At 41.8% G+C, this 17643-nt stretch overlaps 2 protein-coding genes across 2 annotated transcripts in view; both read right to left on the reverse strand.

The window, feature by feature from the left end:
* The window catches only part of LOC104131696 (mitochondrial intermediate peptidase), an 83688-nt gene extending 83253 nt beyond the window's left edge, over nucleotides 1-435 (reverse strand). Inside the window, exon 1 of the mRNA XM_035900435.1 lies at nucleotides 377-435. Within this exon, the coding sequence (XP_035756328.1) occupies nucleotides 377-435 (59 nt within the window). The remainder of the gene's footprint in view (nucleotides 1-376) is intronic.
* Nucleotides 436-1755: 1320 nt separating this feature from the next.
* LOC104131697 (complement C1q and tumor necrosis factor-related protein 9A) lies at nucleotides 1756-7231 on the reverse strand. Its single transcript, XM_009644898.1, has 3 exons — nucleotides 7066-7231; nucleotides 4240-4302; nucleotides 1756-2561 (listed from the first exon to the last, which is right to left on the reverse strand). Exons 1-3 carry the CDS (start codon nucleotides 7229-7231, stop codon nucleotides 1756-1758), a joined length of 1035 nt encoding a protein of 344 aa, XP_009643193.1.
* Between the last annotated feature and the right edge of the window lie 10412 nt (nucleotides 7232-17643).

A 17643-nucleotide genomic window follows, 5' to 3' on the forward strand; every position in this document is an offset into this window, starting at 1 on the left:
CGCGGTGAGAGGAGGGGCCTCTGCCGCCTGAGCATTTCTCCTACATGTTTTCCAGTTAAACCTGTGTCCATTTTAAAGCGGTTTTAGGTCTCGCTGCTCCTGTGACACAAACTTACAGCCTGTGGCTTGCAGGGAAAAATCACCTCTTACTGAAAAATCCACATAACCCTTTTCTCTAAGTGTCCTGGTATCTCTGTCACTGTAACTCAGCTGAGATGAGAAGTGCAGCCGTTTTCCCTGGAGAAACTCGCATCACCACGTTCATTTTGGGTCTGTGATTTGTATGCGGGGTTCAACAACTGTGGGGACACGTCCACCTTCCCTTGCCTCCCCTGCAGCGTTAGGAGTGACGGGAAGCCAGGCCTCACTCCCCTACACGGCGGCATTTGTGCTGAATTTCATGATGCCGACCTGCATTTCATCATGCTGACCCATGCCGATTGGCATCTCTCCTTTATTCTCTTTTTAAGGTGAGGGAGTGAGACTCAGCAGCATCTTTTGTGTAGGGGAAAAGAAAAAAAAATAAAAAAAATCTGAGAAAATTCACAGAAATTAAAGTTCTATGGCACAGGAAGTGTCTCTCGATTAGTTCTCCAGTATGTCTGCTTCAGTTGTTGATTAAAGATTATCTTTCATTTGGGAAAATTTGTTTTGCACCAGCTAATTCTGAAGTACAGCAGCTTTATGCTGTATTTTTGCACCGGCAGTGAATATCTGCCCGCATCAGAGAATCCGCAAGGCACTTCCTCCTGCCACTCCTTTCTGCTCTACTTCACATCTTTGGCTACACAGAGAGCAAAGAACCATGTTTGATATCTGTAAAATCCGCCCAGCTGCAGCAAAGCTCACTTGTGCCACAGAGCAAGCAGCCCCTGTGGAGGTATCAAACTACACGAATTCCAAGCTTAAAAATTATTTTGAAATGGTTGGATGCAAACTAACCAAGTTTCAAGTCCATCTATGTGTGCCACCTAGAAAGTTATAAACTGGCTTGGAAGTAACCGTTGCTTAATATTTACACAAGATGGCAGGGGCCTACATGTCGTAATTCCAGAACTTGAAATTTTATCTTTTATTTTGTCCCACTTTCTTTAAAATGCGTGTCCTTCAGAACTGGTGTACACACGCCTGTATAACTACTGTCGCTAAACCAGTAATGTGTCAAGCCCAGCACTGTAGATTAAGAATTGTCCTTTCTTGTGCCAAAGCCATTCCTGAAACCAACTGTCCTGCCGCCGCAGCCATAAAAACGGCTTATGCACGTTAGGGATTTTTTTTCTTTTGAGTTCTAAAAAACAAAGCTGACAACAGTAGATTAGGACAGCTTAATAAATAAACACCCGGTACTTTGGGACTGGGACAAGACGGCGTTTAATTCAAGCTCGCCTGAGTATGGCTCTGGAGCCTTGAGCTCTGTTTTAGCAGCTGGTCATGAAAACTTCAGCACAATAAGTTGTGTGATGAGCAGTTGTGTGCGTAGTGAGGCCTGGTTTCCTACAGATCCAGGTAGTGTGATCCTACACCTGCCCACTGTGATGACTTCAATTAAAAAAAAAAAAATTACTCAACTTTTATGGAGATGCCCAGCTGGTCCCAACCTGCCCTGCAGTCCTATGTCTCCCTTTCAGCCCTCAGCCTATCTGCCTGGATGATTTCTGTTTTCTTTTGAATCCAGAAGAAATCAGCCAGCAGATAACAACTTTATTAGGGAGGGCTGAAGGACCCCGACGTACAGCATTCACGGATAACGTGCAGTTAGGTGGCGGGTGATGGCAGTGGCTCCAGCGGGTCATAAGTGCTGAATAGGAGGAACCCGGAGAAGGTGGTATCATCATCAGCGTCTGCAAACAGCCCATTGAAAGTCTCTCCTTGGTGAGCCTGCAGCCACACCTCGTCTCCTCCCTGTAGCTCAAGGATGGCAGCTCCCGAGGCCTGGTCCTCTCCACTCTGGTACCTGTCCACCGTATGCAGCATCTTGATGCCGTTTTTAACCAGAGCTACTCGGACATTCCTTGAGTAGACAGTGATGTGGTAGGTGAAATAGTAAACACCCGGGTGTCTGCAGGTGAATTTGCCAGTAACTGAGTTGTAGTCCTTTAGGCTATTATACAGCACTTTGTCAAACTTGATTGGGCGATTCGGGGGGGGAAATTTGGTGGCGATTGTAAGGCCGACACTGAAAGCACTCCTTGGCAGGACTGCTGGGGCACCTACGCTGCCCTTATCTCCTCTGTCTCCTTTCAAGCCTCTTTCCCCCTGAACTCCTGGATTACCCCGTGGCCCCAGATCTCCAGTATTACCTTTAGGCCCTGGATTACCAGTCAGGCCAATTGGCCCTGGGAAACCAACTCTTCCAGGATGGCCAATTTCACCCTTTGTCCCTTTTGGGCCTATGGGCCCAATATCTCCTTTTAACCCCTTTTGTCCTTGCAGTCCCAGCTCTCCCTTCTGACCTTTGTAACCTATTGACCCTATAATTCCTTTTGGTCCCAGTTTCCCAGGTTGTCCTCTTTCTCCTTTATCTCCTTTGTTCCCCTTCTCTTCAACAGTTCCATTGGCTCCTAAAGGGACACAACATATGAGTTTCAGCACAAAACCATATATGTGTAGGTGTGTGTCACGACTGTACATACTGTGCTCACTGTACATACAATTTCTCATACATTTAAGTGCAGGATAAGCATAACATCTGACGAACCTGCTATTGTGTTGGAAAGCAGGTGCCCTGGCTGATACAGCAGCAAGAATAAGCTCAAAGAAAGGAAAAGGAATTTGTCTACAGGCTGTTGGTAGCACTGACAGCTCACATCATCTCAGGCACAAGCAGCACCTGCCCAGAGAGTTGGTTTTAGCCTTTGGTATACAAAATGGGGGAGATGGTTCACAGTTTAATCAGGGGAAGGTTCTGTCTGGGCAACACCCAGAACTTGCTTGCCATATGTTTCTGTAATTTCTATGTGGTGGAACTTTGCTTGGGTTACCTAGACTGCTACTGGAGTGCAACTAAAGGCTTTTTGTCCTTGTTACTTGCTGCCACATGCTCCATTTATCCTTCATCCACTCTTGGACTGAGGCGCAAAGCCTTTGAAAATCCTGCACAAATTTGAGAGTTGCTGCACAAGGGTTTGAAGGCAAAGGTCTCATGATGTGAAGGGAATGTTAGCAGTTGATAGACAAAAGTTACCATAATGATCATATACTCTGATATATCAATCAGGAAAATAAGCTGATAATTTCTGCATAAGAGCCTCTGGCTTCTGTTATTAGGAATGATGCTGTATTTACAATTTACTGTTCTCAATTTACAATTGAGAGTATTTAACAGCAGCAATGAACTGAAAACAGGTGAAATTGTATGGTGAACTTCTGGGAAAAGCAGTGCGGGTCCATCAGGACAAGTACAAAGGAAAAGGAGGTATCTTTGGTAATTTTAAACATTTGTGGCCTCATGTCTCGTGCTCCTTCCAGGACTAGGGTGGTTTCTAATAGACTGGAGAGAAGTCTGAGGGGTGTAGAGCAGCTTGTAATTACCCCCATGCAATATATGTACTGTATGTTATTTCTCAGGGTCATCTTCAGGATTTTGGAGAACGTGGACACTGTCTTTGGCAGGCTTCCATGCTTTTGGATATAAACATTGCCTGTGTACAACTACACTAAGGATGCACAAGTCCAGCATCTTGGAGTTACTGAATTTGTGCAGAATGACGTGATGCCACTTGCACAATGGCTGACTCCCTGCTTTTATGCACAAGTCACTCTGCGCATGTGCATCCATCTGACGCAGGAGACATGCTGCATATGCATAGGTTGGCTAAACAGGTGAAGTATGCAGGGTCTCCTATATTTTTAGGTATATAACTTGTGTCTTCTACAATTTATTTTAAAAACCCCTTTCACTGAAGTTGCATACATAGGTACAGGAGCCTCCCTTTCCTGAGGTGGCTGCAGATGTGTTGTCTTCCTCAGCAGCTGACAAAAGGATCAGAGGTGGGAAAGGAAAGTTAACAGGCTGAGTGAAGAAGTTGTAGGGCATCAGAGGCAGTGGGATAATTGGAGGTGGCAAATTCTTCTTGTATTGTCAGCATATGTGTGCAGCATCTACTACTTCTGGAAAAAGTTTTTTTTAACCTTTGTGGTACTTTCGCTATAGCTAGAATGTATAACACATCCAGTGCTCACAAACACAAGGGCAGCAGTTGATAGACAAATAATAAATTGAAACTCTTCTCCTCTGACCTCGTTCACCTTTCTCTCCATTTGCACCATCTTTTCCCGGACTTCCAGGAAGTCCTGCTTCACCTAGTACAGAAGAGAAAAACAGATTTTCATTAAACAATTAAATTACCAGAAAACTTGGAATGAACCCTTCTCTAATCCTTCCTCTTCAAGCCTGGATAAACAGTACTGTAAAGAGTAGTCTTTTTCCTGACTTTTAGTGGGTGCCACTGCTGGTACTTTTATGGAGAGATTGACAGAGAGCACAGAAACTCTTCTTGAGGATGGTGCTTTTTTGAGACAGAGGGAATCCTTGGCATTAGGAGGTGGGTTATTGAGATATGTAGAGGATCTATACTCTGGTCAGGACCACCAATGTCAAAATCTCTTGTCCTCTTCTTGCCTGCATCCATGGAAGATATGAGCAGGAAAAGGAGTGAGGAAGCCACTTTCAGCAAGAAGCTTTGCAGGGACAGGAAGCCTAGTAGTGAAACAATGGTAAACTGCCTTCTCAAGAAGAGACATCTGCAGGGGTTTGGCCAATGGTAATCAAACATTACAGTGGAATAATACTGCCTGTAGATCTGAGGAAGACATTTACACTCTTGACCCCTGTGTCTAGCATGACACGGACTTTCCTCTGCTTTAAAGAGAGCCTTTATAGAAGTCATTTTTGTAGTACCATCACAGGTGACCAGGAGGTGTGTGATCAAATACCTAGATTTGCATCCAGAACACAACAGAAGAAAAAAAGAGTTGGCAGCTTGGGTGTAACCATATTCCAAGAGTGGCTTTCCAGCCATATGGACTGGAGAACAGTCCTTTAGCACAATGGGCACAGTCCAGCATCTGCTTAATTTTCATTGACTTGGTCGGTAAGGAACAAAACTAAGTCTCATGTATTTAGCTGCAAACGTGTGTACATACAATATAAACATACAATATAAAGAATGGTACAGTCACCCCAATTTGTTCAGAGAAAGAAGAGTCAGTACAGTCATCATAATAGCTTAATTTAGGAAAAAAAGGTGGGGACTTTATCAGAAACCAGTGATACCGTGTGATAACTCACTGGAGTGAAGTGAGGACCTTTAGAAGATAAATGAAAATAAGTAAGCTCTAGATTTTCCATTTTTTCAGACTTTCCTGGACCCCTGCATATAGAAAAAGAAGGCAGTTAATTGTATGTGCCTATTAAGAAGCTAACAGATTTTTGTTTGTTTCTGGATTTTAAAAGATTTTGGTTTTAGCAAGGCTAGGGCACTGAAAGAAGAAGCAGCACATAAGTGGTTGCTTGACAGAGAACTCTACATTATTTTATAAACAAGAGAGTTCAAAATAACTCTTCAGCAATCACCGAGGTGAATACGTTAAGTGGGTAGACTTGTCTTTCAATGGTTCAGGGCAGGCCATATGCAGTGAATAACTCTTCATTGCCCAAATTGTAAGTGCTGGATATTTTTCAGCTGATCTAGCCACACTGTGTAGCCACACAAACAGTTGTGCTGTATAAGAGAGAGGAGTCAGGTGGTGAGAGAAGGATCTGATGGGGGATCCAGCCTATACCAGCGTAGCCATCAAAGAACCGTGCATCAAACTGCACCTTCAACACTGATTCTGCAGCACGCGTTGCCTGCGGAGGTATATACTTTTCTGGTGGAGCATGCGATTCGTTAGCTTAGCAACGTGGTCTGTTAAAGGCAGACATTTCCACTAGTTGAAAAACATAGTAAAACACTTCAGCACATTTTAAGTTAATTTGGTTTAGACTGTTGACCTCAGTTTGGTTCATGTACTAGATTATATACTCCACTGAAAAGAGCTGTGATTCACGCTCCTTAAGATCAGCACTCCGGTAGAAGGGTTTATCTGGTAAGTACAAGTTTGGGCTGGATTGATTTGTGCAGCTGAGTTAGCCAGGCCCACAGTAACAGTGTTTGTGACAGGTTTATGCGTTAAGCCATAATGCCACCTGCATGATGCCACACAATAACTGACCTAACATAAAGCCTGTTGGGGAAAAGTTCCCCCTCAAAAATTTTGTGAACAAGTTTGAAACAGCAGATTTGCACTTGTCCTGTGCTTTGTGTTCTGGAGTTGTGATGCTTCCAATGGAAGTGGTGTATGTCCACAAATTTATCACCTTGTGCAACCCTGGTCTTAATATTTCAGCACGGGTGCAAGGACCATCGTTATCCTGAGGCTTAAAGCACTTAAGGGAATTTTTAGCTTTAGGATGCTGAGAAGATTAACTCTGTCTTCAGTATCACACACAAATCTCTATTACAGCCTGTTAGAGCAGACATGAACCCTACACTGTTTTTGAATAGTCTCCGTTCCTGGACTTCCCTCTAGTGGCTCTCGAATTACAGCAAGTAGGCACACAGAGAAGCAAGTCCTACAAATGTAAAATTTAGATAAGAAAGCGAAGTCTTACTCCACTGCACACTTCTAATTATACTGAACAAGGTATCAGTTGTTGGATTTTTTTTTACTGGGCTTGAAGCTCTTTACAGAAATATAGTTGCTATCTTACAGATGTAGGAGTAGGTTTACAGGCTTTAAATTTTTCAAATAGACATGAAGCCATTCCCAAAATAGAAGGTGAAGTCTTTCTTGTCCTGTTTTTATCCCATGGACCTGACGTCTCCATAGTATTAGCTATCTTGCTTTCATTATTAGGTCTTTCTTTCTAATTCCTTCTTCAAACAAGTAAATGACAAATGTCTGAAATATTTTCTGAAGGTTAGGCAGAATAATCCCACTAATGCAGAGTGACTATAGACAACTTCATGAGCTAATGGCATTGCATTTGATATATGAAATCCTATATTGAGAACATAGTACCTGTATCTCCCTTGTCGCCTTTTGAACCGTCACGTCCGTCACGACCGGGTGTGCCATTGTGCCCAGGATTGCCAGGGATGCCAGGATACCCTTGGGTACAGATGTCCTGTTTTTGTGTTTCTGCTGTGCTGACTACAATAGCCAGCAGTACAATCCAGGTTTTCATTCTTTAGATAGGTTATAAGATTTTGGCTGAAAGATTTAAGAAAGCAAAAGTACATTTGCCTAAGTCTACCTTAGAAGGGGTTGCAGAGTGGGGGAGGGAGGAAAAGAAGGAAATGGGGTTTCACCGTGTCCATTGTTTTGGTTTTTTTTATTTATAGTTCTCTGTATAGCATTAATTACAGTCCTGGAGACTACTGAGTGCTATTTCAGATAATAATTTAATGGAGATAGCAGACATACCATCATTATACAACTGAAATATTAACACAATTTAATATCCCTTAATTCCCTGTGGTTTGGAGCATCAGGGTCTGTTTCATATATTCTTATGCAGTATGACTTGTGGAAATAAGTGACTCTGCAAAGGGAATTTTTTATGCAGGTAGATGGTGAGCAGCTGAAAGTCACAAAAGCTCTGGGGAGGTTTAGAGCTACCCTTGATGTCCTCAGGATCTAGCCTGCAAAGAAGAAGCAGCTCTGTGCATCCCGTAGAGTTTCACACTGTTCTGTTTAAACCATGAGTGCATTGACAAAGCCCAGATTTCATGGATTTGGCTGAACTTAACCCAGATTTCAAGATCATAATAAAAAGGCAACTCAGGCAAAAGTGATCATCTTTTTTTTTTTTTCCCCCCAGCAATTGCAGCAAGGAATATAGAGTTGCAGCAGCTGTATGCCAAAGAACTTCCAGTGACCTATCTTACTGCAACTAAAACCATGAAGCCTCAATATCTGGCAATTTTGCAAGGAAGTGTGGTAATAATAATGTTGTTGCTGTCCTAAGCCCAAATCAACAGTGAAAATTTCAATTCTTGTGGGGTGATTCAGGTAGGACCGGTGATCTTGCATTCATACATGAGGATTCATACAATGTCCTGTTTCTCTGAGCTGTAATTTTGCTTACATAACAAATAGGCATTATCCTTGTTCAGAAATCTCATTGTAAACTCCTCTAGCCAGAACAGTGCCCAAAGAGGAGCTATTTCGTGACCATTTCTGCCTTTCAGAGCCATGCAGAAGCCTATCTACATTTTCCAGCTTCCTCTTTCCTATTTCAAAGACTTCCTACCAGATGGCACCTTATGCATTTGGAGTCTGTAAGGAAACCCTTCTCTCTGATCTCCAACCTTTTATCAGTGTTGGCCGTTAATAACCCAATATCTACCTAACAGCTCATAAGCAAGAAGAAGCAGAGGACTCAATGCCCACTTCTCCATCCACGTTTCTCCCTGCACCTACTTGTGACTGCGCAGTTGGTACCTCTCATCTCCCAGGAGCTGGCTCTTGTGCCACAGGAGATGAGATAGCACAATTCAACCCCCTAATTCAGCACAAACCAATAATTTTCTCTTTTTTTTTTCATTGGAGTTAGCCACCTTCTGGGTTAATAAGTTGAATAACCTCAGAGAGGGTCAGAGCTGGAGTAGAGTGAGATGAGGGCAAAGAAGTAAGCAATCAAGTAAGAGAGTTTTTTGGCAAAAACAAGTCTTTAGTCTGGTTCTCCCCCTTCATGTAACTATGCTACTTAAAAGTCCAGCTTACACTTATCCTTTCATTACAGCATCCCTCCTATATAATGTCTTAATATAGGCCCACTGAAACACATTAATACTTAATTCTGGACACAACTGGTTTAAGTGAGTGTAAGAGCAGTTAATGGGAAGAGATTAGACTGAAGAACAAAAATCAAATAGCAACAAAATTAATGTGCATTTTATTTGGGATGAATACTCATAAATGTGTAATGCACAGAAGCTTGGGCTATATAGGTTAAGTACTTACATAGGTAAAAGTGACAGAATGAGTAAATTTTACATAATTGGCTTTTGAATTGGTTCTTTCATTAATGAGAACTTAATGCGAAGATCAGTATTCCTTTTGAAATATTAACTAGCATTGACTAAAAGAAATATGATGTCTTCTGTTTAATCTCTTCATCGCCGTTTCTCAGTCTTATGAAACAATGCATATAAATGCCATGTGGGGAGAGACTAGGATGTTCTCAAGAATAATTACACCCTGTTAGCCATATTCAATCTAAGTATTTAACTTAATTAGAGGAAGACCTTAATTCTGGGACACGTTCCTTAATCTTTTTATTCTGTCTTCAGAAAAGTTCTACATTTTGCAACAATTATTGGAAATGTGTATTACAGCGCCTTTGCCAATGGTCTACAGAGAGAAGTTTGACCACCCACCAAGAAAACCCACTTTGTCTGCTGCTGCTGACTGGCACTAAAGAAATTTGAAAATAGATTAAAAATTTGCTACTTCTGAGCTATATAAACATTTGCTGCTTTTGTCAAAGGACTCCAGAGGAATGCAAAAGGAAGAAGTGCTCTGTATGCTGCTGTTAGGATGTGATGCACCCTATGGAGAAGTCTGAGAGTCCTTGTCCACTGACAGAAAACACCATTCCCAGTTGTCTAAGGCAGTGTTTCTTGCCTAAGGAGTAACAGTTTGGTCCCCATATGTGCACTCGTCTCCACAAGCTGAAAACACCAATATCACTGTCATCACCGCCACCATCACATATATAGGGTCTTTAGTCTTACCTCATTCACTTTGTACTTGCAGTGTTCTTGGGCATCTTTAAAGAGAGAATAAAAGCTTCATGTAAAGGAATGCACACTTCAAATATGTGCCTTGAGGACAAGCACTTGTTTGGTCACTAAATTCTCAAAGGTCAGTGATTTAATTTTGAGAGCTGTTCAATAATTAAAACAGAGGTTTAAACTGGAATCTACCTATTTATTCCAATATTAAGCTGAAGTGCCCTGTACTTTGGCTTTTACCACTGTTACTTGAAAGAAAATTGTTAAAATGGACTAATAAGGCTTTGATTTGCCCGTTCCATTATACAAATACATTACACAAATGTTTGACAGCTTAGTTGGTTTGCAGGATGGAAGGCATGTCTCATAGCACTATTGCACTGCAAAAATATATAATAAAGTTAGTTTCTGTATCAAGCAATTTACAATGGAATTAGGGACAAAAAGACTATAGAAATTAAAAATAACAATGCTGTGAACATGGCATTACAAATATTAGGTGATTATGGAAAAGAAGGAATGAGGTTGATAGATTAATGAGAGTAAATACATTGAATGACAAAGAGTTTTTCATGCATGATTAGCAGGCTCCCCATCTAGCCACTCAAGGATCAGTCAAAGCTATTGTGCTACTAAACTATCTATTATTGATAACTAAATCTGAAGAAGCCATAACTTGATACGTAACTGTGTCTTCTTGAAACTACTGAAACTGCTGCTGTCTAAGGACTAGTGGAAGTAAAGCAACTGAGCGTATCATCAGCTTCTTAAATGCTGATCGTGAACAGTGGAGGGTAAAACCAACAGTAACAGGAGTTAATGTGTTATAGGCAGCAGCCTTAATCCACCCCTGTTGGTGCAAGTGACTGAAAACGCTGCAGAGATATGACATGCGTGGTCTGTGTGCAAATGAGGTATCCCCTGCCCAGCTGAGCAACGAATAGTTTTCACTAAAGTCTTCATCACCACCCTGTGGTAATTAGAAAATATTGCAAGTGTTATGGTTGCCCTGGTTTGTATCTGGGACATTGCATCTGCCGTGCTCTGAGGCAAAGGAAGGACAATGTACAGCAATTAGCTGCTCTACTTGAATGAACTTCTGTAGCCAAATTAGCCTTGCTGCTGTGCTGATTGAGAAAAAGAAATGAGAGCCACAATGAACAATCCTTTTCTCTTTACCTATTAGGCACCATCTAAGGTTTTCTAAGGTTGCTTAGCCTCAGCCTGCTCTTGCACTTCAAAAGTTTGAGTCATTAAAAAATAGCCCACCCTGCCAGCTTAGTGCTGTGCCCTCAGTGATCTGTCCTGCCATGCAGAAAACCTGGATTTATTGACAAACCTTTCTGGCTGCAGGGTGCTGGGAGAGCCAGTGGCTCTGGGGGGACAGCAGTGGGGGCAGCGGGGGCTCCTGGGGACATGGCACCGTCAGCAGCAGTGCCTCCTGGGTCCTTACACGGACCCAAAAGAGGCTGTGAATTTTACAATGACCACAGTCACAGCCTGTCTACTGCAATCCTGAGGTGAAAATGACATCATTCATTAGTGACATCTACCATGATGGACTCTGCAGTTAGTCCAGTTTGAAGCTTTTTTAGCATCAAAGAAGTCCAAGACCACCAAGAAAACTGCTGTAAGAATGTCCTTATAGACAAATGTTACAATTACAATGAGGATGGTGAAACACGTTGCCCAGAGAGGTAGTGGAGGCCCCATGCCTGGAAACATTCAAGGCCAAGTTGGACGGGGCTCTGAGCAACCTGATTGAGTTAAAGATGTCCCTGCTCACTGCAGGGGGGTTGGACTAGATGACCTCTAGGGCTCCCTTCCAACCCAAAACATTCTATGATTCTATGATTACCATCAGCTGCTTTCTAGTGTGCCTTCTCTCATCACAGAATAACACCTTGGAAATAATTACACAGTAGCAAAAGTTCATCATTTGCTCTCAAAAATCGTTGCATCTGAATGGTAGGGGATGCAGAGGTTTTTTAGACTGATTGCTGTGCTAATTACCTTTGTTAGGAGCTGAATGTGGCAGCAATGACCATGAGATGGATGATTAACAAAAGAAGATATACCCAACCTTATTAGCAGAGCAGCTTCTAGACACTTTCTCAGTCCTTCATGAGTTGGTATCTCCAAAGTCTGGGGTATGCTCATAGGTAGAGGCCAAGGTTAACTATGCCTAGCAAATCTGCCTACTGACAGTTCACTTCAGTGTACATATTGGGCCGTCTGCCTTCTTATTTCCTGTGTGCCAGAATTTGGCATGTGCTTGGTTGTGCCAGCAAAGTCCCTCAGGAGCACCTGGAGCTCCTCCTTCCTCCCTGAAGCAGTTTATCTTGTGTTTCTCTTCAGAGTGAAACTCAGCCCTTGAAGGGCAGCGGTACTCCTTTGCTCTGCCAACCTCTGTCCTCTCAGATTTGCCCTTCTGAACTTTGCTGACAGCAGACTCCAGTGATGCAGCCACCTTCCAGCCTTCGCTTGTCTGCGGAGTGCTTTGTCCGTCATTGCTGGTGGTCCACTCTGAATGCTTAAAACGTTGAAATGACTTGGGTAAAACCTTGCACAGGCATCGCCGTCATCGTACCCCGCCAAGGTGCACAACAGAAATATAAAATGTAACATAAACAGAGGGAGGGGGTGATGGGCATGGGTCACTTTGTCTGGTGCAACCTGCTGTAGGTACCAGCAGAGATTATCTGGGGATGCCATACAGAGTCTATAAAGGGTGGGGGTGGGGGGTGGGGGAGGTGTACAAACATACACGTACACACACTCATGCACATGCACACACACACCTTTTTTTGAAACCAGAGCCTAACTACTGAATAGTGGCAGTATGTGTGTTCTCAGCCCTACGCGCTCACCTGGACAACCACAAGTCAGTTCTGACTGCAGCGAACTAAACCTAGCAGAGACCTAAGATGACAAAAAACCCCATGTTGTGCTGACAGTTTATGCAGTTTTGACGTATTCTCACAATTGCATGTTCTCTAGCTAGTTAGAATAACTGAATTTTGACAAGTAGTCAGAAACACACTACATACTTGTTGTGCGCTTTCCTTACAGGCTACATGATGTGCCATTTTCCATTGCTGACTTTTTCATTTCTCCTTTGGTACTGTAACATAAAAAGGCCCGAATCCTTGTCCCTGTTACCAAGCACAGATCATCATGTAGCCTCTAAAAAAAAAACCAAACCAAAAGAAGCAAGATAAGCAGTGCTATTTCTGTGCAAACTAAAAGCTCCACCTGATCAGCTCTCAAAGAAGTTAAAAGCTGATGGTGTGGAGCGATCTACAGAATTTAGCCTGACTGCCGAAGCATGAAATATAAATGCACAAATGAGCTCACCATGGCCAGATGAATTGCAGGCTCCTTAGAAAGCCAACTGATCACAACGTCCTGCTCCAGTGTTTGCTCAAGGTATGTTTTTCGGTCATCCGATCTACCCCACTAAGTGCTCAGACTGTGCCTTTCACTTTGATATTGGAGCACTCAGCACACCTCCTGCTGCAGCAGCAGCAGCACTTGGGAGGCCTGGGAAACTCTCAGCTTTGAGGTGAACCAAGAAATAGAGATAAGAGCTCAGACATTGGAAGGAGGGGGAAAGAATTGGCAAACCCAACTATTCTGCCAGCATCTGAACTCACCAAAGCATTTTTGATGAAAAGATTTCAGCGAAGTATGTTATTTTGTGTCTCGGTGAAACATATTTTTTGACACAGCCTGGAGCAGGAAGGCCATGCACACGTCTTTCAGATGTGGTCCCCTGCTCTGTCAGAATAACAAGAAATGAAAAACTTCCCTGAATCAGAGCAGTAAGCTGAATCTCCAGCAGCGTTGTCCATTGCTCTTAACAAGCAGGCAGGTAAGCCTGTACACACACATTTACAGAACATGCCTTTTGGGTGAACCCTTTCAAACGGTTCTGCTTTTGTGCCAAAAAAAATAAAATTTAATCCTCCTTACCTAAACTACAGTACTTAAGTCACCCTCCTGTCTTAGCAGGAGCTTTATTAACAGAAGCTGCATTTGCATTTACTTCCAAGGGGTACTGTGGGAGAGCTGTCTGCCAGGACAAGGTAAAGCACAGTGATGGCAGATGCATATGGCTGGGACTGTAGCAAGGATGGGTTTTGCCTGAACGATGAAGACTTCAATCCCGGAATCAGGTTTAGTAGTTGTTAAAATGAACATGTGCTGGGAAGTACTGTAGCTGTTACTGGAAAACCGAGAGAGGAGGGTACGATGTTTTTTGCTTTAAAATAATAAGTATGACAGTTGATAAATTTTTGCATCACAGAGGATATTTTGTAGACAATAAAAACCCCACAACAATTTTAAAACTGCACAATAAAGTTTTATAAGACACAGCTGAGGAACTTCAGCTTTGTACATTTAATTCAAACACATACAATAAGAGAAAAATAATGGGAATGTAAGTCTGTAATTATTTCCAGAAAATAGATTCATTTGACAAACAGTGTTCCAAGAGTAAATAAACCTTGTAATGCAGTTACTTCAGAACAAATGCACAGCAAGCTACTGCAGTCCTATACATTGTACTTCAGCCGTCAACAGCCAATTCGTCTGCTCCGTAGCCAGGACACTTCATTTATACAACATGTGTAACAGCACACAGATGGGACGATGCACAAAGCAATGTACGTAAGATAAAATGTTACAAAACACTTGTCAAAATAAAATAATATATGCAAGTAATCCCTAATATTTACAACAAATAGTTTTAAATTAGACATCGTTCAGAAGGCATCTCTTACATACAACTGCCACACAATATAGAAAAAAAAGCAGAAAGGCAGTCAAAGAAAGGTACGGTGTTAGTTATGGCTAAAGACCTTTGGCTTCAAAACTCTGTTATAATTATTTTCAAAAGACAACTAAAATGTGGAACATTTGAGTAGTCTGCCTTTGAATGCCGTTATTACACTGACCACTAAAACTCAATGTGAAATTTAGCATGGCAAGAGCCACTTGTAAAACAATCTTATTATTTTATACATCAAATGCTCTGAGTTAGATGCAATTATGGTTTGGCATTTTCCTAACTCAGTGGGAACACATTTGAGGACAATTATATTTTACTGCATCTCATGCATGAAGTCTGAGGTTATCTGCTCAGCGGGCCATCGGGAAGGCTCTGGCTGTGCTTTATCTAAATGAGGCACAAACATGCTTAGTAGTTGCCCTGGAGCTTTTTATAGTAACTTCAAGCATGCAAAAGTCAGGGGAAAAAGAACAGATGTTGCTGTCACACCTTTCTGATCGTGTATAAGTTTTGCCATCAGAAGGAGGATCAGGGCAAGAGCTGCTAGAATACAAACTTTTACATTTTAGTTGCAACTCTTTTCCCCATAGACTCTAAAGTCAGGCTGAGCCCCAAATATTTGTCTTAATTGTTGGACAATGCAATTGTATGGTTTCATGTAACTGTAATTTGTTTGAAAGATGGTGGTGTAGTCTAAATTTGGCCTGTCTTGTTGTATTTCATCTTAATCTGTGGCAAAGTCAGATTGCAAAGAAAGACACAGAGATAATTACAAAACAACCATGTCTATACGTAGGGTACTGTATGTAAAACTGTCCTGAGTAATCTGCACCATGAAACATTTGCTTTTTATCTCTCTGAAATTCACTTCTTGAGAAAAAAACCTGCTGCATCCAACACCGTATGCAAACATTTCTGTTCATTTTTAGGGCTAAGGCACCAGCACTACTACGTGGGAAGAGCCTTCACGGGCACTGACATGTTAAAAGATACATCCCAAAACCTCCTTTTTTTTCCAGCACTCTGCAGAACCGAACCTGTGTTCAGGTCCAGCTGGGAAAGTTTCTAGGTGAGCACTGCAATCCAACTTCAGGCGGTTTTTTTGCATTTAGAACAAGTCTTTCAAAATGTGATTATGAAAAACATCGTCTCCACTTCCACAGTACGCTCATCACTTTGGTTCGCAGGCCTGAACGTGGCAAGTACCCACAAAAATGGGTATGTAAGAAACACAAAAGGGTTACTCATTTAAGGGGAAGGGCATGAGTCCATGCCTGCATTTGGAAGTCTGCTCCTTGTGTTTAAATTGAGCATTTAGAATTATCTTTTAAAAAAATCTGAACAGAAATGACTTGTTTTAAACATCAAAAGAAAAATACAACCCAGCCAACTTTTTCCACTAAGTTCCCTGTGCATTTTCTTTAAGGTGGATCATTGAAAATGTCAGTGCATATTTCCAGTTCTTAACTGTTTCATCTTCCATTGCTACGGGAAAGCAATGAAGTGCACTATGCAGTGAACAATTTGGCTGAGCATCACCAGACTTTGCATTATTGCTGAGCTATATACACAAGGCATTTGAAATGTACAGTTGTCAAAAGATGTCATTTAAAATCAAACCCACAAACATGGGCTTTGCAGAAGTTGCCACAAAGTTATCAAATCACAAAATCTAGCGACTAAGTGGGCTTCACAACATTGATGATAAATAAAAATATAGAGGTAACAATAGTAGTAGGAACAAATACGTTTAAAATAAGGCTTTTTTACATTGTTGTTAAGATGCCTGGCCTCTAGCCCCTTGTTTGTTCTTCATATATTACAGATTCATGACAAAGCTGATTGTGTCCATTGTCAAAGAATACCCTTGGATCTATCCTTATCATCTGATAATGCCCCTGATCAGCAGCATAGGATAAAGTATTGTAAAGACATTCATAGCAAATAAGTTCTGAAACATATGGAGTCTTTCTTTCCTTCCATATTACCAGCAGTCTTGTCATCCTTAATGAGAGCTATTGAGCAGAAATCATAGAATCATAGAATGTTTTGGGTTGGAAGGGACCTCTAGATGTCATCTAGTCCAACCCCAATGATCAGTGCTGCAAATATCAAGATCCTGTTTCTTCCTGGTGGCTTTTTAAAAGTTCTTCTCCCAAATCAACTTCATGTCACAGGCAAATCATAGCAATGCAAACCACGTATTGCATATGCTGGCCAGAGCTGACCTTAATCGAGTCAGGTTCTTCCCCTTCCAATACAGATTGACGACTCTGAGACAAAAATTCATCTCTGGTCCACACAACTTCTCTGCCCCTTCCAGTAAGCATTTCTCTTTCTTTGTGAAGACACAATTGGTCAAAACCCATTGTCAGTTGACTGTGTATGAGAAGCATGGATCCAGACCGCTTCAATATATTTACATTACCATTCATCCATTTTCTAAGTCAAGCTATATGAATACAAAGTGTGAGAACTATGTAGCACAGCCAGCAGTCAGCACGTACTGTTTCAACTCTGACTTTGTACATTCACATTATTTCATTAGAAAATAAAAAAAATACTTTTTACACAGAGAAATAAGCATATTGGAAATATAAAGAAACGTCTCTCAGGCAAAGAAGCGCGCAAAAAATGATATAAAAGCTCTACACTGAAGAGCACACGTGCATGCAGTATATTGCTGTGAAAGTAATCCATCTGAGATGCCCTGGGCTCCTCTTGTTTCCACTTGCATGCAATAAATGCACATATCGTTAATAGTCCATTTCACACTCTCTTTATGTTTCTATATGACAGAATAAAATTTCCCTGTTCCAATCTGGAATACGGTAAGGCCTTGCGGGATGTTCTCCTGCTATTTGGCAATTTAATAGAAAAAGACAGGAAGGATGAGGGTCCACTAAATTCTGCAACAGCTGGTTAATCTGGTTAATCGCATGGGATGCCTCCGTGTAAATTTGATGGGTGGTCTCTGCTCAGTGCTCCAAAAGGAAGGAGAAAACTCTCTTAAGATTCCTTGCCAATATACCCCTAAGGAAAAATTCCTCCCTATCCTAAATT

The sequence above is a fragment of the Egretta garzetta genome, unplaced genomic scaffold (genome assembly GCF_000687185.1).
Source record: "Egretta garzetta isolate BGI_Z169 unplaced genomic scaffold, ASM68718v1 scaffold98, whole genome shotgun sequence".
In the NCBI taxonomy this organism is placed as follows: Eukaryota; Metazoa; Chordata; class Aves; order Pelecaniformes; family Ardeidae; genus Egretta; species Egretta garzetta.

Bases quoted from the DNA above. Each gene is read 5' to 3' on its own strand.
- LOC104131697 (XM_009644898.1), bottom strand. From the start codon at position 7,231: ATGAAAACCTGGATTGTACTGCTGGCTATTGTAGTCAGCACAGCAGAA. The intron at 4,303-7,065 runs GTACTATGTTCT...CTTCTGTACTAG, and splicing joins AGGCGACAAGGGAGATACAG to GTGAAGCAGGACTTCCTGGA. The intron at 2,562-4,239 runs GTCAGAGGAGAA...GTGTCCCTTTAG, and splicing joins TGGAGAGAAAGGTGAACGAG to GAGCCAATGGAACTGTTGAA.